This window comes from Neodiprion virginianus, chromosome 4 (genome assembly GCF_021901495.1).
Source record: "Neodiprion virginianus isolate iyNeoVirg1 chromosome 4, iyNeoVirg1.1, whole genome shotgun sequence".
Classification (NCBI taxonomy): Eukaryota; Metazoa; Arthropoda; class Insecta; order Hymenoptera; family Diprionidae; genus Neodiprion; species Neodiprion virginianus.
The window spans coordinates 37,931,398-37,954,617 of NC_060880.1; the positions used below are offsets into that span (position 1 = coordinate 37,931,398).

Sequence of the window (23,220 nt, forward strand, 5' to 3'; positions counted from 1 at the left end):
TGATCCTGGTGTCACTGAATGTAATTGGTACCGCAAACATATGTTGTCAGGGAGATATTTACGTTATCGTTCTATTTATCCAAAAACTTACCAAGTTAGTACCGCTATAGCGTATTAATTGATATGAGATGTCCAACGACTTCTGATTGTAAGTCGGTAATTGGAGTGAATGAGGAATAAAAGAAAATAGAATCTTTCTGTGAATATGATATAGTCGGTCCGAATGAAGCAAATTAAAAGATAATGTTAATTAATGTTTGGAGGACTAATGTGTCTGTGGCAGCTTCACACCAATGGTGAGCCTCCGCAGCTTTCGCGAACGAAATGTTAACTTGCGATACGATGACATGTCGAACCAAATTCTAAGATACGATGATTTTCTGTTCAGCCGTCGATTATATGTATAATTTTGTGTAAATATAGCGGTGTCGAGTTTAATGCTGATTAACAAATTTTTTTTCAATCTACGATTTATTTTTGAAGTTATACTTCTTTAGGCGCGTTATGAAAAACAGAAAGCTAATATTGGTACGCTTGTCGCCTCTGATCACTGTTTTCATATTTATTTATAATATTTATCCACATTCTTTTAGTTTTTACAGTCACAACACGTGTTTTATTTTCATACAAGTGCGAATTATATGTGGCAATAAAATATATTCAGTCGTGATTTAAATTGAATATTTGGATTAATGTTATTTACTATTTGTGAATATTAGTGAAAAAATTGTGCTAAAATACTTTTTCAAGTGCCTCAATATAATTGAGGTTAGTTATCCGTATGTATTATTTATTGATATAAATTAAAATATCATTATTTAATATAATTAATACTAAATATTATTAAATTATCAATGTTGAATATTTATTATTGGTTTTTTAATATTTACAAAATAAAGAAATAAATTTAATAGAACATTTAATAAAAAGTTCGAGACAAAAATTTAATAGATTATTTAAATATAATGTAAGACATCCGTTATTTGTTTTATTGTTTTTTAATGATGCCAAAGAAGTATAACTTCTCACGCGCGTACATAAGTACACGCACCAATTTTTTTTTATCAGTTATCCGCCTCTTTTTTTTCGTTGAATCGTTTCCTAAATTGCGTGCGATCACGTGTTTAACATGCATTACATACATGTTGTATAATATGATTGGATTAAATATTGAAAAAAAAAATAAACAAAGACATCGCTTCATTTAGAACTGATATGGAATCGAAAGAGGATTAGTTAACGAATATTTACCCCGAATTTCATGATTTTATCGACGGTATAATTGTAAGTATCAAGCTGAACGCCGGATGCTCCGGCGCATCGAATCTTAATACAAAATTTGATTGAAAATGAAAACGCAATGAAAGAATTCAAACTGTCTGTATATAGCAGTTTGAATTACAGCGTTTTGGGGTTATGAGAATAAGAAAAATCAAATAGAAGCATGGCGAAAGTCAAAAATTCGACCTGAATATCTTCTTCGACCTCACAATAAATTCCCCACGTATACGGCACTGTTCATAATCATCATTCACTCCAAGTTCAAAGGTCGAGAGCATGACGACGGCAACTTTTCGGAGAAAAATTGCGGAGAAAAGGAGGGAAGGAACTGCGGGGCAGGATCAATGGTTAAAAAAATAGGAGATATCAACCGCCCAACCAACATCCCGCGCCCGCCGCAGTATTCAAATTTGCGCAAATGTGAGACGTGATTAGTTCGAACGCGGATGCCTGAGCGGACATCTTTAACGTCATCAACATCACCAAGTAAAACCCGAGTCAAGTTGCAGCATTCGTTCGTCATGCTATATTCAAATACACAAAAAATGTCGAACGATTTCTTATATTCGTTGGCTGTATAATCGATGGTAGATCTTATTTTTTCTTTCTCTTCGTACAGGAATCTTAAACTTCAACGTCGTTTTTGGTCAAAATCAAGTGATTCGAAATATATTAGCAGCTTCCAATAATTTTGGCATAATCGATGAAAGTTTATTGAGCTGCTACCTTAGCGAATTTAAAGTACTTGTAAGATCAATCTGTGTATTTACTGGTCAGTCGTGGCCGGAAGACGTTGCCACGGCAGGGCAAATAAGGGCTGAAGAATGTATCGCATCCTTGACGAATTCGACGCGATATTATAACAATTGGCACTGGCTCCTTAATGATACCGCCCGAGTCGATACCTACGTGAACACCTACTGTCCGAAAATCACTTCTCTCAGAGCCTGCGTTAGAGAGTTTACGAGGTCCGGTGAGCATTGCTTGGTACAGGCATCAGGTTATCACGGGTTATTACAAGTTCAGACCCACCGGTATCGAGGACGAAAAAGCGTTAGAAAAGTGAACAATTGATATCAGTCAAGTGATCCTCGTTTTTTCGTAAAACATCGATAGCCCTGCCATCTGTAGGACGACCAGTGACCTCGACAGTAGTAGTCGATAATCATCTCGGCCGGTATAATCCAAGAGGATTGTGCAAATTTTTAGCACCGATGGTAAAATAGTACCGACGGGGATTTGACTTATTTGCATGAAGCGCTGCTATAACTGCACTTGCGAAGAAAACAGGCTATCAAGAGAATACTACCACCAATAATATTTTTGTAATTTTACGTACTCATGTGCTGAAAGGTGTGTAACGTTTTTTTTCAAATCAACTTTTTTTATTCATTTACTTCATCCTTTATACGTCTGCGCACATCATTTACGTGTGGATTTAATCAAATTCGTGCTAATCAACAGATATTTCGTGATTTTCAATGGCAAACGCGGATCTTGCTTTCGATTACCTCGCGCCTGAACAGTCGGGCTTATTCTTGAAAATAGTAATTCTTAACTAACAATATTTGTGATAAATTAAATTTTGATATAAAACCTGCCAGCCTTCGTGAAATTCTCCAAAATTTCTGTACAGTTCAAGCTATAATCCGCAGGTAGGAAATGGCCGTTCAGCCCTTAATGAGCCTTATTATACCTACCTGCGGAACACAGCTGTATTTGCCGATTGGCCATTTCCTAGTATTACCTACCTGTGGGGCACAGCTGCAACTGTACAGAAGATTTCTGCAGAATTCCAGAAAGGCCGGCAGGTTTTGTATGAAAATTTAATTTATCACAAACATTGTTAGTTGGGAATTACTATTTTCAATGGTAAGCCCGATCACTTTTCAAGCGAGAGATAAAGGAAAGCAAGATTCGCGTTTGTCATTGTAAATCACGAAATATCTGTTGATTAGCATAAATTTGATCAAATCCGTAAGTAAATGATGTGGGCAGACGTGTAACATAAAAAGTAAATTAATAAAAAAGAAGTTGATAATAACGTGCCTTGAATTTTAGGTATACTTAGACCTCCTGAGGATATTGCCACGTTTGAAAAAAGCGCTAAATTACCGCTTTCGGTAACGTAGTAACGAGTATAATAATAATTCAGATACTTTTATATTCATGCCGGCGAAAATTTCACTCGGTAGTGTGTCAATTCCAAAATTTTCATTACCGTCTTAATATTTCAATCGTATGTATTCTTATGTATCCACATCAGGGTGGTCCTCGCACTGAAGTGATTCTGGAATCTTGTTGCTCCAATAGGTTGAAATATCTGGAATTAATATTTACTCAATTCTAGCTAAAGTTTTAGGCGCGATCCAAATTGTCTGCCGATCCTTATGATTTCCTCATTATGATCATGGAAATCGGAAAATTTTAAGGCCTTGATGACTGTCTAGATACTTTGTTTCCCAAAAATCTATAAGTCCGTGATTGTTATTTTTGAATCGTGAATTATCTTAAAATTAATCTTATCTGTAAATACTCACTCTTCAAGATTCTGTTCGAATGATGTAATTATTTTCAAATTAACTGGCCTTATCCCAAATTTGAGAAATGTCAACTGATCGAAGGAGAAGTATTATTGACATTACTGACGGTAACGTTATTATATTTATGTTCAGGACATGGTTTGACTAGCGAAATGACAGTTTAGTCGCCGCGTTTAAGCTGCGCCAATACGAAAAGTCGCATATTTCATCATCAGATGTTCATAAAATTATACACGACTTTCATTATAATTTTTTGATCGCCTCAGTAAGCACAGACACGTATTCAAGTTTCGAACGTGTAGTAAAAATTCCAAGTATCGTCATGTTGTACGAAAATATTCTGTATCGGAATGCCGTGCAGTACTCCCAAACTTGACATAATAACTACCACCAATTTTGAGATGTTTAAAATTTTATCTCTCGAAATAAAAATTTATCAAGTTCAAAAAATCTACCAATCTTGCCCCATATACAATTAGCGTGATTTATCTTTTCCAAGACTAAATTTAATGTCAGCTGTAGGTTGAAGTTGTGCGTCACAGCTGGCATACGTCATACAACTGATGCGATGTTGTGAAATACGCCTGCATAGTTGTGCAGCACAACATTACGTCACGCGATGAAACTTTCCTTGAGGAAGGATCGAAAGACCGAGGCAAACAGCTTTCGTTACTCCGGATTTTGTCGCATACTTCGGAAATCTGCGATTGCAAGACAGATATCAGCGTACAACGGAAATTTACTGGCTTTCAACGCGAAGTTTTTTTTTTTTGACAATGAAAATAAATTCTATTTTCGAAATGCTCTTTGTACGACAGTAGTCGTCATTTATGTATACGAGATTAGTGACAGCAGATCGGCGCATGCGCATTCCATCGGCGAGGTAGTTCGGGAACAATCGTGAAACTTCGGATGATTCCGAGAGTGGCGAAGTCGTAAGAGCTGCGGACTTGATCGCACCGAGAGCAAAGATAGCTGAGAAGGCCCGGCGTTGGCTGTCTCGACGTGCATGTTTTGAAGACTTCGCATCATGTTAATGAGTTCTTATCAAATTTTAATCACAAATTCATACAGCGTGTTCAGTATACGAAGGAAAAACAATAGTGCAAGATATTTACCCTCTTGATCGAGTCATTTCGCTAGTATTATTTGTGTAACTGAAAAGGCAAATCACCATGCCAGGAAAAGGAAGCAAAAAGCGATCGTCAGGTGAGAAAGAATAATTCAAACCAATTTACCAGAATAATATCACCCAGAAAAATTCTCCCTATAAATTCCTCTGCCTGTAATATTTTCCGTTATATTTTCTTTACCCCACATATGCTATGTTCGTTCGCATTACACTTTGTTATTACTGCCGAGGACGATCGTCGCATGATTCATCGTCTCACCGTTCGGTGTAATTTCTGTCCCGCTTCACCTGACCCCTGTAAATTGGCTGTATTTAAAATTATCCTACTTTTTTTTGCCATTCGTTTTTCTCGCTCACTCTTCGTACACGCTTATCGCCAGGCCAACTTAATCCGATTTTCTAGGATCAGAATAGCTCATGGCCACGAGACAGGCATCGTATTGACCCCCATGTGACTTCCATGCCTCCGAAATTTCAGTGGATCGTGTCTAGCCAATGCGCCATTCCGAACGGCGCAATAAAAATTTTCGTTGAAACATTCTTCAAATTCAGCTTGCAAGCTGAATTTTATCATTTTCCTTATCGCGTTGACGTGCTATTCGACCGTTTCCCAGCAATTAGAGTCTTCGGAAACTAATTGTATTTTAATTGCATTCGTTTTAATCTCGTAATTATTGTAATAAATCAACGTGAATAAATGGTACGATTTTGTTTTGGATTCTGCAAAATTTCCACAGTGTCATAACTGATAGACGATGTAAATACAATCTTTGTACAAAACTGCTAACGCGTGTATCGTTGCAGTTGGCACAGCTGTTAGCCACGTGTTATGTAACATGTGATAGTTAATACTTGTGAAGCTACAGCTCTTTGAACATTTTTATTTTGAAATAAACCTCGTGCATATGCTGGCGATAAAGTAGAATGCTTGTGAATTCTTATTATGGCATTTTGCAAGTCACAATAAACGTACTTTGTGATATAATGTATAGCATCCGATTATAATTGATTTAATTGTACGAATAATTGGAAACCACGATCGAAATCAAAAGTTGGGAAATTGAAATAAGTTATTTCAAATATCTCCAGCTGTTATTTTCCACCAATGATGGCCAAATAAGAATCCGAAAAAATTCAAATAACATCTAAGATGTCCAAGTTGCTGGAGATTTTTTAAAAGATTTTTTTTCTCTGTTCCTAACTTTCGATTCAGGCTGTGGGTTCCGATCATCCTAAACAGAAATGAAATAATTCATTGAAAAACATCCATCATAACTTTAGTATTTGGCTAAATCGAATATAACATACGGATCGCGGGTCTAACTCACATGTTTACAATTCATTTCTGATAAGTGAATATCAAGCGTTGAGCTGACTTTGGAATTCCACTATCTTTGATTAAAGAACATGGTTAATGCAGGAAAGCTGCTTTTAAAAGCCTTAAGACCTGGTCCGTACTTATTTGCCACAATTTTTTTTCAGAATGTTACGAAAGGGGTTTCACTCTCTTTCTCCTTCCCGCCTATCCTCAAGGTGAACGTGACTAATTGTCAATACAGACTCTAGCAGCTGTTTGATAAACTTGCGGCCCACAGCCATGTAAACATGTTGCATTTTTCAATCATTTGTTTTCCTAATGTATTTCTCACTTTCTTAATTCTGCTCAGTTGTTAGTGATTAATGAACACACTCATGATACTTGGGGAATTTTTTTTCCCTGATTTATTTTCAACAGGAAATATTCAATCTCGGAATATATCCCATTAATAAGGTCTATAATCAGGCGGTCACAGATTGTCAGATTAACAAGTTCCACATTATCGTTACCAACTTAATTGGTAGAAACACTCTAATATATTTCAATCAAAAGATTGCGGAATTTATTTTTACGGCACCACAAGATCGCAGAATGAGAAATGACTCGATAGTTTAGTTGAAAAGGATGACGAAACTATTACAACCTTCAAGATATCAGACTATCGCTCTACTCTTTTAACACTTCAGATCAAATAATGTTTCACCTTATTACTGTTCAGCAACCAAAAGTGCTGACCTCCAATTCATAGTCCCTATAAATATTTATACCTCCCGACTTTACGCTCATAAATTTTGTTACCTTAAAAAATATTATTCTTATGCCTTGTTGCCACAAATTATTCCAGTATTTCTGAAGGGCCTTTAATTTCAGCAACACATGAGAATAGTTTTTGTTTAACCAAAGTTAAATTATGACTTTCATAGTGCCGAAAGTCCTAGTGAATATAAATATATTGAATGCATTTTTTCAAGGGCATGTGAAGTTTGATGACAGATGATACACTGTGCATGGACTTATTATTCTCCTACAGTTTTACAATCAGTTTACAATCGATTAATCACATCTTATAATTTTCTTATATTTAATCTGTTCTGTCTTAGCTCATGGCGGAAAAAGGGCTGAGCTGATGTCTGACGACGACTCGATTAACAATGACGCTTGTAGCGTTGCTAGCGGTCAGTCGGACAGTCGCAGCGTGATGGATGATGGTAACTTCAACGACAATGAGGTGGATGAAATAGCTCAGCAAGAAGCGCTAGAGGAAAAGCTGAAGGAAGCGATCGATGGTCTAACTCAGAAGTGTGCCAAATCAAGAACAACATGCTTCAACGGCATAGAAAAGGCCTTCACTATGAAATACATTCCAGACTTTGTGGAGGACAGAAAAATGACAATCACCGATAGCATAGAACGAGCCCTCAAGAAGGGACGAGGCGACGAACAATCTGCTGCTGCTCGACTTGCTAGCTTACTATGCGTTCAACTTGGAGCTTTTGACAGTGCCGAAATAATAGTCAAGGATCTCAAGACTGTTTTAATATCTACTGCCAACAACAAGTCCATCTCACCAACTGCCAGAGCTGAGGTAAAGAAAGTTGAATTAACAGAAATACTATTATTGCAAATAAAACTTATCCTACTTGTGAATTTTTGAACCTAATTACTGCAGTTTTTACTTGCATCCGCGATATAGTTGATATTGTTCTCTTTATTTTTACAGTGTTATTGGACCCTCAGTATGATGCAATTTTTATCAGGCAACGACGCTGCAGATACAATCGAAATTATGCAACTACTTTTGACCGCATTCTACGATTCTGCTTCCGCTGATCTTACGGCCCTACAGGCAACAATTCTCTCAGCATGGACACTTCTTTTGACGCTTATGGCATCTTCAGATGTTCACAACTTGATTAGTAGTAGTAACACAACGGACTCCTACATGCTGTATGTTGTACAACTGTTTAAACTACCCATTTGCAGCAATTACTCAGTTTAGTCTGCATCCGTTTGCTACATTGAACGTTACAGACTCTCAAATCATTTGAATAGTCTCGTTATTCGTTTAAATATAAGATCTCAAACATAAAGGCTATTGAAATATTTTCTTGGGTAATTCATAAACTGATATTCTGTGCTTTAGATCACTGAATCAGATACGGGAATTACTGGAATCTTCACATCTGGAACTACGCCTAGCAGCCGGCGATGCTTTAGCAGTAATATTTGAGCTTGGGCGCGATTACTCGGAGGAAAACGAAATATTCTGGGCAATAGATCTTATCGCAATTCTCAAGGATCTAGCAACTGATTCAAACAGGCATAGAGCCAAAAAAGATCGCAAACAACAGAAGGCCAGTTTTAGAGACATACTGCGGTACATAGTGGTAAGCAGGCAAATGATAAGTTTGTACTTGTATAATAAAACTTGATACACGTCAATATTGGAAATTCTCATATTTCTTGTTATTTTTTCATTTCAATTAGGAGGATGAGTTTCCAGAGCTACAAATAAAGTTCGGACATGAAACTCTCTATTTGGAAGATTGGTGTACCCGAGTTCAGTATACGGCTTGTTGTCGCCTCCTTGGCCCCGGTCTCAATATTCATTTAGGGGAAAATAAGCTTCTCCGCGAGATTTTTAATTTGGGAGATAGAGTCATGGCACCGCAATCATCACAAAGGAGAGCGACCAAACAGCAAAGGGTGAGCAATTACTTGAATAAACTATTATTTTTTCTCCCATTCACCTGCAGTAATAATTAGATAGACTGAATTTTTGTACTTGTTTCAAGGGTATTTTCTTTTACTGAATAAAAGTTAACACATCTGTGTTTCTTTTCAGAATCTTTTAAATGCCGCTGCGTTCAAAGCACGGACAAGGCAGCGCAACAAAAACCGGGACAAACGCTCTGCTACTCTGGCTTCCTAATTTAAATTTTATTATTTTATCACAACTAAATAATTAATCCACACAATCTTATAGCATTATCGAAATTACTATTTATTTAGCTTAATATCTAATAATGAAGATTCAAGCAAATGTTATTAATACTATGAAACTACTATGTGAATGAAAAAAATTGTACATACAATAATTGATTTGCTTTTCTTGTTGCTTGGAGGGGAAATAGTATAAAAAGAAAGGTTATAGTGAAAATCATTGCATTCTGGGCAATTAGTCAAAAATATCGCACGACTAAATCATGGAATATCTTTGTGTCACTTCAACAATCCACAAACGAATATGTTCGAAGTTATTATCAGTATTTGATTTTAGAAAACAAATATTGGAATTTATAATTTCTGTAGTGAATGTTTTTATTCTGGGATTTTTTTTAGATTCTCTCTATACCTTTTTGGGCATCGTGTTGATAGAAGTCAGTTGATTAAATTTTGTTTGTTTTTTGAACTATTATAAATATCCAGTAGACAACATTGACTTGAATTTTTGTTCCAATTAAATTTCACATACAAATTCCTAACATTGTAATAGATATACATGATAATAGTTAACGAAAATGAAGTTTTTTTAAAATTTATTTCTTTTCACATAGCTATAAATTGATCACTCTGCAATCAAAGTGTAGAAAAAACTGTATATATTAATTATATACAATTTCAAAACTGCTTAGAATTGCACAGTTCATGTACTTTATACTTATATGTTATGTAATTTAGACTGTTTTGTAAAAATATTATGTACGTTACACATTATTATCTCAAGTTTTAAGACTTTCTTACCCATACTTGTCGACATTCGCGTAATGTTAAACTAAAACCCCGATTCTTCACCAGAATAATTTTAATAATCGCTCAAGGATTGGAACAGTTGTTTTTTAGTTCGTGCATGCTTATCCAATGAGTTACCCATGAAACGAGAAATATTTCATACGTAACTAACGTAAATAAAAAAGCTGTCGTCAATTTTGGTTTAAAAACATTTATTTTACACTTAAATGCAAACAGTCGAATTTAATAACAATCCGATATGATACAAGAACTATTGTTCTTACAATTATTAATACAATTTTTGTTAGGAAAACAAAAAAAAAATCACAGATGCTTCGAGATATGTATACGCAATTTTCCACACCTTTATAAGTCATAAAGACTAGAACAGAAATCAAACAATACAAAAGTAGTTAGTGTATTCGAGCAAGTGTTTTTTTTTTTTTTTTTCGTTCTCACGCTATAATCGTGGATAAGGCAATGTTGATCCAAAAATTGGGTCGAATGGTTATCACTGTAGTACTCCCATCATCTGACTAGTTTAGAGAGCTAACTGAGCTGAAAGCTTTTTCAACACTTAGCTATGCTAGATGCTACAATACAACTAGCTTACATCTTAGACGGGTTGTAAGTTGTGAGCTTTCAACCAGGAGAAATTTTCAATAAGCCTGAATTATCAAATGAAACGTAAATTTACAAATGATATGGGAAATAATTTTTTCAAATTTGTCCCACAAGAGATATGCTCATAAAAATGCATATTCTGTGAAGTTTCAATGCTGGTTATGTGTAAATATTGAGCTGTTGGTTTTTGAATTCTTTTTCCGAAAGCATGTGCCATCGATATCCCAATACCTTCGATACTTCTTTCTCAGTGTCTTCATAACTTCGGCTGTTTATTTTTAGCCATTGATAATGTTCTGGTGTCCAATTATTCATCTTTGACCAGGCTCCATCAAATCTTTTCAGTATCACATTTCGTCTAACAAATAAACAGCGAAGGTTTTTTGCTGTTTTTACAATCTGGAGAATTGTTGCCGTCGATATTTTATCACGAACCATCTAAGGAGCAACAACATTATAAATTTCAAACAAAAATAATACTTTGGCCAGTGAATTTGTAATTAGAAAGAGGAGTCAAGATTTGACTTTCATTAGCGGTATCGTATTTGATTAACAGGTAAAAAAATAGCATATCTAATATTAAGAGAAAAGATATTTTCATTAGTCAGGAAGTCCACACAACCAAACACATTGGCATAGCGTTAACAAAGGCAAAAGTAAAGCTGTTCTTTGGTAGAAAATTTTGGGGTATAAAAATTTTATAAACAAGGTCAGACTCTTCAATCGCCTTTGATTGATCATAACGTTTATCGAAAATGCTATCATTAGCCAAAATACGTTTTTATCTCTGACATCAGTTTTGACGAGTCATATTATGGATTTAAAAAGCCTTACTACTTTTATTATTTTACAAAATGTTTTCAAAACTCGTCATGATAATAAGGAAACGAAAGTTGACTTTGTTGTTTATTAGTTGTAGCTTTTGTTAGCAGAAAAGAATGACTCACAACATGCAACAACGTTAAGCACACGCAGTTAGCATAAGTGCAGTGTGAAAGTAGACTGCAACCAACGCTTAGCCAGCGTTGTAAGAATCTAAACACAAGATGCTACCAGTGTGTGGAGGTTCGGGCAAGACTTGCAAAACCGAACTAGCGCTTCGTCCAGTCTTTTAGAAAAATTTTTATGCTGATAATATCTGGACAATCCTTTAAATGCGTAGACTCTTAAAGTAGATTCAAAGTATGCTCCGTGAGTTGTCAACGTAAATGCTGAATGCTGTTGGAGAAAAGTATACAAAACATTCGATTAATATTATTGAATATCAATAATTATTATGCTGATTGAAAAATAGTCGTGAAACTTTTCCAGCAATATGTTGAATGTAATGTTTTCAAAAAAATGTATCTATATATCATGTCTGCATCTATCAATTATCTGTTTTTAGTTTTAGTGTACTCAAGCAACCTTAGTGTTTGGATTATCCATAACAATGCTATAGCATGGGATGGCTCCATCTTGGAGTGCTACATCAACAGGCAGAGCAAAGTCGGTGGGTTTCGAGCTCTCTAATTCGAAGTGAACCAGCAGATGAGGATTGTTTGCTTTCATCTTGCGCCATGCATCAATCTTTGGCTGCAAACATAGATATTTACAATAAGATTTGTCATAGCTAAATTTTTCAATGGATGTATATAACGAGCCAGCTAAAAAAGTGCCTCAATTTAGAATCTTATAAATTGACAAATAACTGTTCAATTGTATTTTTTTTTCGTATTTTAAATATATTTTCAATATTTTTAATTAAAATCAATAAATTGGAAGAATTGTTATAGAAGATAGTGTCAATCAATTCACTCGGTGATATGTTTTGCAGCGACTGTATTATCTCAAAAATTGCTCAACCGATTTACCTTAAATTTTAAGACCGTACCTTGGACAGTTTATCCTCTCTACCACAATCCAAATCTTTCTTTAAGCAAAATGGCAACCATATAAAGTTAAAATATGATTGTTCATAAAAATATTGCAACTTTTTTAATTTAAATGACAAAAAAAATAGCTAATAATTGCCAAGAATAAAGGACACTAAGATAAAAAATAACCACAAGCAGCAACAGGAATCAAATCTAAGTCTGAAAAGTTCAAGTGAAATACATTGTATCATTATAATGTGAGAATAATTAACATAATATTACCAACTGAACAGTTGAATCCACAGGACTGTATCGATTTTGCAGAATATGCAAGTGTCGGAGTTTTGTGTAGCCGAGTAGTTCGATTACATCTTCGTGAAGATTTTGAGGACTAATGACAAGAATCTGAAACAATTTCTTTGTTTACTTTATTGTGCAAGCAGCAGAGAGAAAAAGTTGAAAATATATTTCAATCCAGTAGTGACTAATTTATTTTTTCATACTCCTGGCTTATGTCCATGATTCACAACGTAGTATGAAAAGGTAAATGCTCACATTCAAATTCAGAAACACACCAACATGGAGCAAGGGACATCTGTTTCTCGTTGCGTTTATCAATACAAGTTTGGATAACGTTTCCGTGCAACCTGTGCAAACTTCGTCCAATAAATGTATGGCTTCTCTATTGTCTAGCATCAAGTCAATCAGCTCCAAGCACTTCAGATTCGCCAAATTTCCCATCAATCGTTTCAGAGCTTCAAGTAATTTTCCTCCAGTTCCAAAGACCCTGATTCTTTCATGATCATCTCTGTTAGCCATGTTGCATGGAAATGTGAACTTTAATCGTCTGATCAATGTACCAACACCAGCGACAGAGGTGTTGTCAGACCCTTGCTTCTCGGTGTACCAAGATATCATATTCATGAATTCAAACAAATTGTAGAAATTCAGCATCGGCTCAAAGATGAGGGTCCGGAAATTTTTCCCAACTTTGTTGAGGCACATCGAGGTGCGCATGTGATCCAGAACATACTCCCATCCACTGTAGTAGTTGAATTTTCCACGTGTCAGTGTTCTGTCTTCCAGCACGAATAACGACCATACTCTTTGCAATTTGAATGCGTGGTACCATGACTTGCAAACAAGCGAGGCGTAGTAACGCTCGCGTATTGTTAAATAGGAAAATATTTCTTCCAGCAAAATGTCTGGAAGATCGTTCCAACAGCTGTATACTGTTCTTTGCCTCACATCATCTGAATCCTCTTCGATATCGATGTAAAGCGCTGTTAACATTATAAGTTTGACAAGAATATTTGCAATGGATTCGTTATTAGATAAATTATTTCTGGAAAAATAGAACAAACAAAAAACTAATCGAATTGTATAATTGGACGTCAAGTCAATAAAAAAACCTAGAAAATTTGCGCATTAAGTTAAGTTTACGTTTTCCAGATCTTGCCAATTTTTAGTTCATGTGTGGGATGCGTGTTGTAATATTGCGTGAATAAACTTATAGGCGAATAGGATTCGGCGTTGCTTAGTAAAAATAGTACACTAAATAGATATAGCGAATGTCTGGTTACCGACCTGATCCGAGATAACGATGACCGAGAAACTATCGAACAATTTGAAAATCTGAGGCCGGTGTGCAATTTAGCTGCGTAAATACGTTCACTGCTTCATAAAAAGGTAAAAGCAGAAAGAAAAAAAAACTAGATCTTTATCGAGCTATCAGTTCAATGCCGTTTGACATTTGTGTATAACCTATAATAGGTTACCTAACTAGACTTACCTTGATCATTACCGTCAAACTTCCAGCAGCCTTTACTCATGTTTGAATTCAACGTAAAATAACGACAACATTAAAACCACTCTTTGTGCGCGTTATACTATTTATATATGATATTTCTAAAAATATACTAAAATTGAAAGCGGCCGGAACATATGATCGTCTGGCGCCATGTTAGTTTAAATAACCGGACGCACGTCACTAGCGTTGATCCTTCAGCATCGCCAACCTGCGTCGAATGACCAGGTTGAATTTCGCTGTGGGTAGGTACCATTGAGATTTATGACTCCCTTCACGCACGTCAGATGTCGTTGGTAAAAACTTATTTGAAAATGCTGTCTAACCGTAAAATGAGATTCGTGTCGTGAGAGTCGAAAAATTATGTTTGGATGTGGGTGAATGTTTTTCTGTTATTGTTGTACATTTCAAATCATTGTTTTAAAAGGTAAGCCTGGGTTCCAATGACGAACAAAAGATGCTCCACACTTTCCACACTTGTATTTCTAATCTGAAAAAACAAAATATCTTGTTTCAGGCTAATGTTTCGTGCCCATTTTAACGGGCGAAACTCACTCGGCGAGTTGGCTCTCCTTATTTTGAATAAAGCGAAATCGTTCTGAATTTATTAATATACTTAAGCTGACGTCACGATCGAACCGTCATGTGTGATTTGATTGATTTAAACAGCCCAGACCCTCGTAATTCGGTTAGCTCAAGACTCCCATCTCCTCTGATACCCGGACCAACGATTGTCGCCGACAATAACGACAATAAAAAACTGAACATCGTCGAGTTTGTTCGTCATGGAAAACGTTCGAGCCTTGAGAACAATCCGTTCGACAAAGTGTACAAAGAGACCGCAGATTACATGGCCAAAAAGGATGACCCATTCGAAGTTATCTTGCAAAAGGCGCTGCAATCGAACAATCAGAGCAACCAAAAGTTGGCAAAAAGGAGTAAGCATCGAGAGGATTTCTCGCCAAAGCGCAGAAGACATTCCGATGTGTTAAAGGTAAACAGAACCCTGGATGAACCTTTGATGGGTGAAATCCTAAACAAACATCTTAATCATGTTCAAAAATTGTCCTGGAATTTAAGTGCGAATCAGAGCATTATTAGTGATTTAAACAACACGAATTTGCTGGAGGATAATTGCTCAGATTCTTCGATGCCGAAATCACCTTTCAAAAACGTTAACAGCTCCGCCACTCCAATCGTCACTTTGATGCCGCCATCCCCAGAGAATTCCTCCCTACTGAATCAGTCCGCAATGAATGACAGTCTCTCCGAAGTCAAAGAAAATTTAGTAGAGAACAACGCAAAGGGAATCCTTGATGTCAAAGATTCTGGCTTCTCTGACCATTGCCAAAATCCTACAGATCTCGAAAACTTGTTAGTCAAGTCTTCTATGCACAGAAGATCTTTGTCACAGGGTAACAAGCCTCTGCTCATGTCTCCTGACAAAGAGGAAACCACATTTCGGCCTAGGTCCAAATCTACAGCTGATACCAACAGGACCAGAAATATCCCGAGTAATCCTCCGATTTTATCGGTATCAAATGCATCCTCCCGTTATACCGACTTCATGAATAATGGATTCATTGATATTGGTAGCAATACCGTTTCAGACTTGCTTGATATTTCGAAAATTTCTGGTACCCCCAGACCGAGTTACTACTCTTATGGTTCTCTGTCTTCCATGAACTCCGACGGCACCAACAACAAGGCTTTTATGTTGGACAGTGAGTCGTCAAAAGTGCTCAAGAGCATTTCCTCAGCTAAATCTAGTCTCAATTTGTCAAATGTCTCAAGAACGACTAGACCTGGAGATTACTTGATGAAAACTCCGTTGAAAACTTCTGTTCGAATGTCAGACTTGGCTCTCAGACTTGAAAAAGTGAAACTACAATCAGTCACTAACATCGGAGAGTTGCCTCTGTACAGCCCGAATCACAAGGTCAAGAATTTCCTACAGCTTGATGAAGTTTGTTCTGATAATACCAAAATGGAAAACTGCCAGGAGAATGATGTACAAAAAGAATCTAAATTGATAGATATTGATTGTGATAGCTACAATGCGACCTCTGTGTCGAATCATTCTTTAGATTCTGTTTTTATTGTAAGTTTAAACTGAAATTTATTTTCTGCAGTATGACGCTGAAACTAGCAGATAACATAGGTGGAAAGGTTCAAAGGGATGACCAAGCAATGAAACTTGACAAGATTATTTGGGAAACTCTTTCGAATATATTCCTTGATATTTTATCATTTGCTCACTCCCTGAAATTCTACCAGACATATCACCTGCTGGATATCACCGGCTAGTTTCAGCGTCATTTCTGCATTGGTGTTAATGTAGTTATCAGACTTAGTACACTGGTGTATCATTAATTAATTTATTAATCACATCGGATCATTTTTAAAATAAGGTTCGAAAATTATCATTATCGAAATTCGAAAATTTATGCTTCAGCCTAATGATGTATTAACTGTTTTACTTAGGAGAATAACAACAAAGTCGATCCGATAGTGTTGCAGGATGCAAAATTACTTTCTCGAACCTTCGCCGAAGCGGCAGAACAATTCAGTTCCTGCTGTAAGTAATTTGACTAAAGAATTTAATTTCCTTAATATTTACAATAAGGTTTAATATATAATAATGTTTCTATTTTTATACCTAAAGCATTCAACAGCTCTGACGATTTACTGTCAACCTCACAATGGAACTTTGATTTCCTGCCTGCTTCAGATGATGAAATTGTAGTTGATAATTTAATTGAACTGCCTGTATCTCCTGCAAGAGGTGAAACTAGCGCAAACTCAGATCAAAACGGAAACCCGACAGAGATTGCAAGCAGCAAACCATCTGACTCAGTAATTTGTCAAGGATTCAAAGATTTAGAAAGTGAATTTATTGACCAAGACCATACCATGAATAAAGTAATGGCTGCGACATTACTTTTGGATCTTGAAAAGATAGTTCATCGAGAAAATAATCCTGAGGCAATAACATTACTTGAAAATTTAGAGAAAGTCTTGGGTATTAACTGTGAAAGCAATGCTCAGTTGTTGGCCACCTGCATGCAGGGAACCAATAACTTAAGCAAGAGTCCGAAGAGATGTTTGTCAAAATTGAGTTCCATTGAAAATATAAGACATGAAAATTTGGAAAAGAGTCATGAGGATAACGATCTTGCTGGAATGTCGAATAGTATGAAAGTTCTTAAAATACAAAATGATGTAAGTTTGGAGATGAACTTAAATGATAAAAAGGAAATAAACAAAATTGAAAAGTCTGTAATACCCGATTTTTCACCATCTACTGAGGAAAACACGGCAAACTTGTCTGAAAAGTCTAATAGTTCTAATATAGTGGAAAATGAGCAGAAAGAAGTGCAGGTTGATCAAGCAGAAGCGTTGGAGCTGATTACAAATCTTAGTAAAATATTGGGTGGACGCAACAACGAGTCTTCTCCACTTTCACTTCTCACAAATTTACGGAAAGTTTTGAACTTAGCCACAAATCAATTGAATTTTGAGAATTGCCAAACGACGAAATCCAAAAATCGAGACACACCAAAGGAGGCTAATACTGAGGCTCTGTCGCAAAAAACAACAGCAGCTGGGCCAGAACATAATACTCAGCGATCTGAAACCAAAACTAATGAGATCAAACCAGAGCGTAAAAAAAGTATAGACTCAACAATGAAGGTTCGTAAAATTCATAATGAAATAAAATATTTACTAGGTTGAATTAGTCACATTGAAGTTAAAATTTTTGTAAGTCATTTAAAATGCATCGAACTTGTTTTTCAATATAGACTCAATGCACTCCTCCGGTTTTACACAAACGCAGCATGTCGCTGAGCGGCCCTAAACGTAATAGTACGCCAACAGCAGTTCTGTCAAAAGCAAAAGAGAAAAAGGATTCTGACAGTACTAAGAGGGCATCATCTTGCAGTGCACTTCCCAAATCAGGTGACTAATTTAAATTACTTCCTCTCGATCAATGTTCACTGCCACGTTTTATACTACAAAATATGACATGCCCTCTGTGTTCTTATCTTACCTAGGTACGATAGAAAAATCTTCATCCATTGGACAAGAATTAGGCAAAGGTAGAGCATCTGTGATCGGAGTTACTGGCATATATAAACTGAAAAAGAAATCCATCGTAGAAAGTGCTAGCAAAAAAGGTCCCTTGAAAGCCTTAATTCCAGTAGGAAATATGCAGAGGCGAGGTAAAATTTCACCATCAATTTATTGGTTCGAATTTTCCATTGAATTTTAGAATAGAAAACTAGAAATAATTGGTTTTTATTAGATTTTTCGCTCAAACAATTGCTTATATTTTCAGGGTCATTGGGTTCAAAGGGACATATATCAATACCAAGAACCCCTCCTAAATCAAGTTCCAATGTACCCCCTACTTTCACTTTCGGGACCAGCAGCACTCCGAATCCCATTATTCCAATAAGCATTGCTAAAAAATCGCCAAGGAATAAACCTGTAGCGTCCTCCACACCAGATGGTGGAGGATCCAGGAGTGGCAAAATGAAATTGCAGGTTTCGAAGAACATGGCAAAACCAAGATTCTCCTGCAACATCTCCCCTGTCTCACCATTGCCAACTCACGGTATCAGCAGCGGTTCCAAGGGTTCGCCCAAAAAGTAAGGACAGGATTTTAACTGTCTTTGAATTTGGTGTCCCTGTAATACGTAGTAATTTACGCAATATTTTGTGTGGATAAATCTATAATGTTGTGAAATCTTTATTCCGTAGCTACAGACACAACAAAACTCTGTCTCCCCCAAAAAAACGAAATTCTCAAGGGGCTCAGGGGCACAATGCAACTCTGTCTAGCATTCCGAAATATTCACCGTTGGCCAGATTTTCGAAGGATAGTTTTAAGGAGGCACTTAAAACCTTCGATATTTCTGGCTCTCCAACGAAATCGTTGGTAAAGTCAAATACTCCAAAAAAGGCACCATTTGTCCATAGCAAGAGTGAAAGTCAAATACTCAAGAGTCCTTTGAAAACTATGAACAATCAGACTACTAAATTTAAACCATTTAATCTGGTAAGCAGAACAAAGTGTTTTCATGCAAATGACACTTGAAGAGTGGCAACCATATTTATTACGACCGTTTATTCTATTAAAAGATTTTAATGAATATTTCTGTATTTTCAGGTATCTAAGATTTGCCGGGGTAACAGTGGCAGCAAGTTAGTAGATAAAGAGAACTGTGGGTAATTAAAATGTTTCCTTCTACAAAAATGTTTCCTTCTATAAAAATGTTTTTTATATACAAATATTTTTTATTTTTTGATAGTATATAATACAGTCCAGTAGTGCAGCTCCGTTGTAGTTACAATTGTCTAAAAATATCGAATTGCAAAGATCACCATATCCTGAGAGTCCATTAACAGTATTGCGGTTGTCAATGAGAATGTATATGTGAAATATTCAACCATGTAAGAATATGATTTTAAATTATTTTTATACCGAAAGTCAGAATTTATCCTCATTCTTATTTCGTATTAAAGTGTATTCGTGATATTTTTACTAACGAATCATTCATTGCCTTTGAACTTTTATTATTATCATTGTCATTCAATGCATGATCGAATCCTGAATCGCATACAAGTACACAACTCATACGAATCGTTTGCTACATGAGTCATTGAAGATAAAGTCGAGCGAAGGAAATCCGAAATTCCCCCGACCAATGAGGAATAAACTCTACATATTCTTGTTTTCCCTGAGTTTATTACTACAAAAAATATTTACTAATTATTGAACATAATTTCGCAGCAGCAATGAAAAAACTGCGTATGTAATTAATTTTTTGACTCTCGTCGTGCCGCGATGAATGTCCGGAAAAAACACAACAGGTGCAAACTTATCGAGCGATGTAGACAAAATCGATTCCGAGTTACAATAATACCCAGGTAGCATTTCATGCGCCGTCAGATCATGCAAGATCTTGATCGGCAGCACCATACGGCAGAATAATGCATGATTGGTGTATGGCGACGCAAAACAAGCGAGCAAACAGCAAAGCTGTAAGGGACTGCCTAACAGCGCTTGCTGCAGCATTCATGCGACGTCTGCCGGAATTCTGTTCTTCGTACTTCGCAACCTTCCCGCACGTGCGCGCAGGATGCTTATACCCTATATATTACATACAATAATAGCGGGAACCGGGGAAGCTTGGGCATCCCAGTAAAACGTGTAAAGATATTGTCGACGACATTTTATCAGCCGTAAGACGTACACGCGGTGCTGGAAGGAAAACAAAAAGAAACACAATACTTCATTTCACAGAGTAAGTGTCGTTTCAAATTATCTTTCAAAATTAATGCACATATGGAGACTTGCATGTCGGGTTCAAACGTTGACATATAATACAATATTACCTATATTAGCTCACTTTTTAAGTTAAATTTTTGGCCATTGCTATTACTTTTACGTACGAAAGTGATATTTCGTCAAATTTCAAGTCCCGTAATTCTCAAAGATTTGTATTTGTTGCCTCTACTATAACTATATATGCAATATTATTAATAATTTCTGTAGCTTGTCTATATACATGCCTGAATCATGATTAGGCTGAAACGAAACCCCTTTAGTCAACTCACACAAAGGCAACGGCGTAATCGTTTAAATGACCGTAGAATGGCGACGCATGCCGATGCTAATCCTTACTTACGTTGCAATATCGTCAATAATGATAGTTCTGAGGAAATATCTTTGAATAATGGAAACGTCGTAGCATCTATTTTACCAAATGACAGTCCTCCTCACGAACCGCAAAGTTCGGTTACTTGGAATAACTTAGCTCACGAGGCGAAAGATAATTCTTCCGAATATGAGTGTTCAGATTCAGATGCTATCTGTGAAGACGATAGTAACAGTCAGTCTATGGGTGAAGAAGGCTGTATTCGATTAAAAAATTGCTTTTGAACACAGTTAGCTGATTGTTTTATTGAGAATAACATCAACAATGTCCAGGCGAACTCAATACTTACAGTTCTCAGATCACATCGCTGTTTGGCCTCTCTTCCACAAGATGTAAGAACATTGATTGGGACTTGCAATCGTCGCGTTGAATTGATTGATGTTGAACCCGGAAAATATTGGCATGTAGGTTTTGTTGCTGGAATTTTAAAAGAACTGTCGAAACACACATATGCCATACCTAATATCTTAGAAATCGATGTTAGTACTGATGGAGCTGCTGGTGCAAAAGACGGTTCAACTCAGTATTGGCCTATCCAGTTCCGAATAATAAATATTCCTGATAGCTCTATACTTATCGCAGGTGTCTATTATGGGAAGGGTAAGCCAAAAGACCCGAACAATTTCTTTAAAATGTTCACAAATGAAGTCCAAGAGGTTTTCGCCAGCGGTGGTATCCATTTCAAGAATCATTTAGTAAAAATAAAATTCAGATGCTTCATAGCTGATGCTCCGGGTTGATACCTTGGAGGTATTTAAGAGTTTGAAGAAGATCCTGAAAGACAACGATCTCTAGTAAGCATTATAGTTTTATCATATCACCCGATAGTGTATTTTTTCTCGGGTGGTAACTAATTTCAGTGATATTTATTGCAAGTTTAAAAACGAGTGATATGGATTTCAGAGACACTATCTTATTAACGTTGGTGGTGTCACAGCTAGAGATGCTCTCAACCAATTTCTGAAGGAAGCCATGACGGATAGCCTGACACAAAAATTCTCTTGGACTGGAAAGTCTGTTTCAGATAAAGAGAATCTCCGACCGTTATTTAATACCTGTATCGGAAAGGTATTTTTTGGTGTGTATGACTAAGATTATCGTTATTGACTAATAATACGTTACCCTATATTCAATGCAAGGTTTCGATGATTGTTTACGCAGATGCTTTACGTGAGTGTTGAACAATACCACAGCCACATGATCGTACAGAATTTGCGAGACTGATGCAAGAGGCAATTCGGGGCGCACGAAAAAGATTGCAGGATGCAAAACGACGTGCCATTCGCTGTCCATGTGGAGGGTCGCAGACAAAAATATATGGCTGAAATGGCTCATCGTTACGAGGTTGAACACCCAGGACAATGACACTGCGGAATAAGAGACCCACAATTTGCCTATTAAAGATCCTACGTGTATTCAAACATACGTACCTATGTACTTTGTTTGACTAAGAAATATTTTAGTACGTATAGCTGTGATGTTAGTTTTTATGTTTATGCTCAAGCATAGTATTTATAATTGGTACTGCAGCTGTGATATCCACAAATGACATGTAACTATATGTTTTCCAATGAAACATTATACCTATATCAACAAATGCGGCGGGTTTGTACTAACATAGCTAACATTTAGATACTGTAGACGCTTTTGGTATCTGGTATAAATTTTAGTCTTCTGACATTTATATAAAGTATTAATTTTTATTTTTTGATTTCAAACACTTCATTATTATCTACTGTTCTACTCATTTGATATCAGTTTATCAATACTATTATAAACTGTAGTTAATAATTTTAAGCTACAACGTATAAAAATGTAACTAAAGACATATTTATATTAATAACTGTACAACAGTAGAAGAGACCCTCTCTTCTAGTCTTGTTGTAGACATAGATTTGTGAGTCAGTGTTTTTCTTGTTCATTTTTGCTCGCGAGTAACTGTAACACGTTTATGACTAATTATCTTTAAGTAAAAGTAAAAAATATGAAGACTTATATTATACCTATATATGTATATGGGTGTAATATATCATATATTTTACGATAGCCGCATATTAATAATATAAAATATAAATATTAATATAATTATATAGTATAACGATTATAGTCAACGAATGACCTGCCATGTTCTGTGATTTTGAACTTTATATTTGAAATAAATGAGAAAATCTTGCAATATATAGTTTTCTTCTTTTTTTTTTT

At 36.0% G+C, this 23,220-nt stretch overlaps 3 protein-coding genes and 1 long non-coding RNA gene across 5 annotated transcripts; 3 read left to right on the forward strand and 1 right to left on the reverse strand.

The window, feature by feature from the left end:
- Positions 1-4,778: 4,778 nt before the first annotated feature.
- On the forward strand, positions 4,779-9,991 carry LOC124301845 (interferon-related developmental regulator 2). The gene is made up of 6 exons (XM_046757349.1): positions 4,779-5,033; positions 7,375-7,859; positions 7,995-8,221; positions 8,418-8,661; positions 8,762-8,980; positions 9,120-9,991. The coding sequence occupies exons 1-6, from the start codon at positions 5,000-5,002 to the stop codon at positions 9,204-9,206; spliced, it is 1,296 nt and encodes a 431-aa protein (XP_046613305.1). The 5' UTR covers positions 4,779-4,999; the 3' UTR covers positions 9,207-9,991.
- A 391-nt stretch (positions 9,992-10,382) lies between these two features.
- On the reverse strand, positions 10,383-14,508 carry LOC124301844 (uncharacterized). Of its 2 annotated transcripts, none has more exons than XM_046757348.1 (6): positions 14,279-14,507; positions 13,042-13,769; positions 12,769-12,891; positions 12,038-12,205; positions 11,684-11,848; positions 10,383-11,068 (listed from the first exon to the last, which is right to left on the reverse strand). In XM_046757348.1, the coding sequence occupies exons 1-6, from the start codon at positions 14,316-14,318 to the stop codon at positions 10,790-10,792; spliced, it is 1,503 nt and encodes a 500-aa protein (XP_046613304.1). In that variant the 5' UTR covers positions 14,319-14,507; the 3' UTR covers positions 10,383-10,789. The 2 variants fall into 2 exon arrangements, 1 of the variants encoding a protein (XP_046613304.1); XR_006907566.1 differs by having other exon boundaries at positions 10,932-11,068; positions 11,578-11,848; positions 14,279-14,508.
- Positions 14,509-14,572: 64 nt separating this feature from the next.
- On the forward strand, positions 14,573-19,809 carry LOC124301843 (uncharacterized). The gene is made up of 9 exons (XM_046757346.1): positions 14,573-14,720; positions 14,811-16,394; positions 16,778-16,871; positions 16,959-17,986; positions 18,097-18,253; positions 18,349-18,516; positions 18,633-18,945; positions 19,058-19,355; positions 19,467-19,809. Exons 2-9 carry the CDS (start codon positions 14,937-14,939, stop codon positions 19,527-19,529), a joined length of 3,579 nt encoding a protein of 1,192 aa, XP_046613302.1. The 5' UTR covers positions 14,573-14,720; positions 14,811-14,936; the 3' UTR covers positions 19,530-19,809.
- A 1,961-nt stretch (positions 19,810-21,770) lies between these two features.
- Positions 21,771-22,299, forward strand: LOC124301790 (uncharacterized). Its single transcript, XR_006907557.1, has 3 exons — positions 21,771-21,812; positions 21,922-22,096; positions 22,158-22,299. It is a non-coding gene; the product is annotated as an uncharacterized LOC124301790 (long non-coding RNA).
- Positions 22,300-23,220: the final 921 nt, after the last annotated feature.

Excerpts from the sequence above, each read along its gene's own strand:
- LOC124301844 (XM_046757348.1), bottom strand. The coding sequence starts at position 14,318 with ATGAGTAAAGGCTGCTGGAAGTTTGACGGTAATGATCAAG. Across the intron at positions 12,206-12,768 it reads TGGATTCAACTGTTCAGTTG|CCAAAGATTGATGCATGGCG; the intron begins GTAATATTATGT and ends CTATGTTTGCAG. Across the intron at positions 11,069-11,683 it reads GCCCGAACCTCCACACACTG|ATGGTTCGTGATAAAATATC; the intron begins GTAGCATCTTGT and ends GTTGCTCCTTAG.
- LOC124301845 (XM_046757349.1), top strand. The coding sequence starts at position 5,000 with ATGCCAGGAAAAGGAAGCAAAAAGCGATCGTCAG. Across the intron at positions 8,222-8,417 it reads ACAACGGACTCCTACATGCT|ATCACTGAATCAGATACGGG; the intron begins GTATGTTGTACA and ends TCTGTGCTTTAG. Across the intron at positions 8,662-8,761 it reads ACATACTGCGGTACATAGTG|GAGGATGAGTTTCCAGAGCT; the intron begins GTAAGCAGGCAA and ends CATTTCAATTAG.
- LOC124301843 (XM_046757346.1), top strand. The coding sequence starts at position 14,937 with ATGTGTGATTTGATTGATTTAAACAGCCCAGACCCTCGTAATTCGGTT. Across the intron at positions 18,946-19,057 it reads TCCAAGGGTTCGCCCAAAAA|CTACAGACACAACAAAACTC; the intron begins GTAAGGACAGGA and ends TTTATTCCGTAG. Across the intron at positions 19,356-19,466 it reads AATTTAAACCATTTAATCTG|GTATCTAAGATTTGCCGGGG; the intron begins GTAAGCAGAACA and ends CTGTATTTTCAG.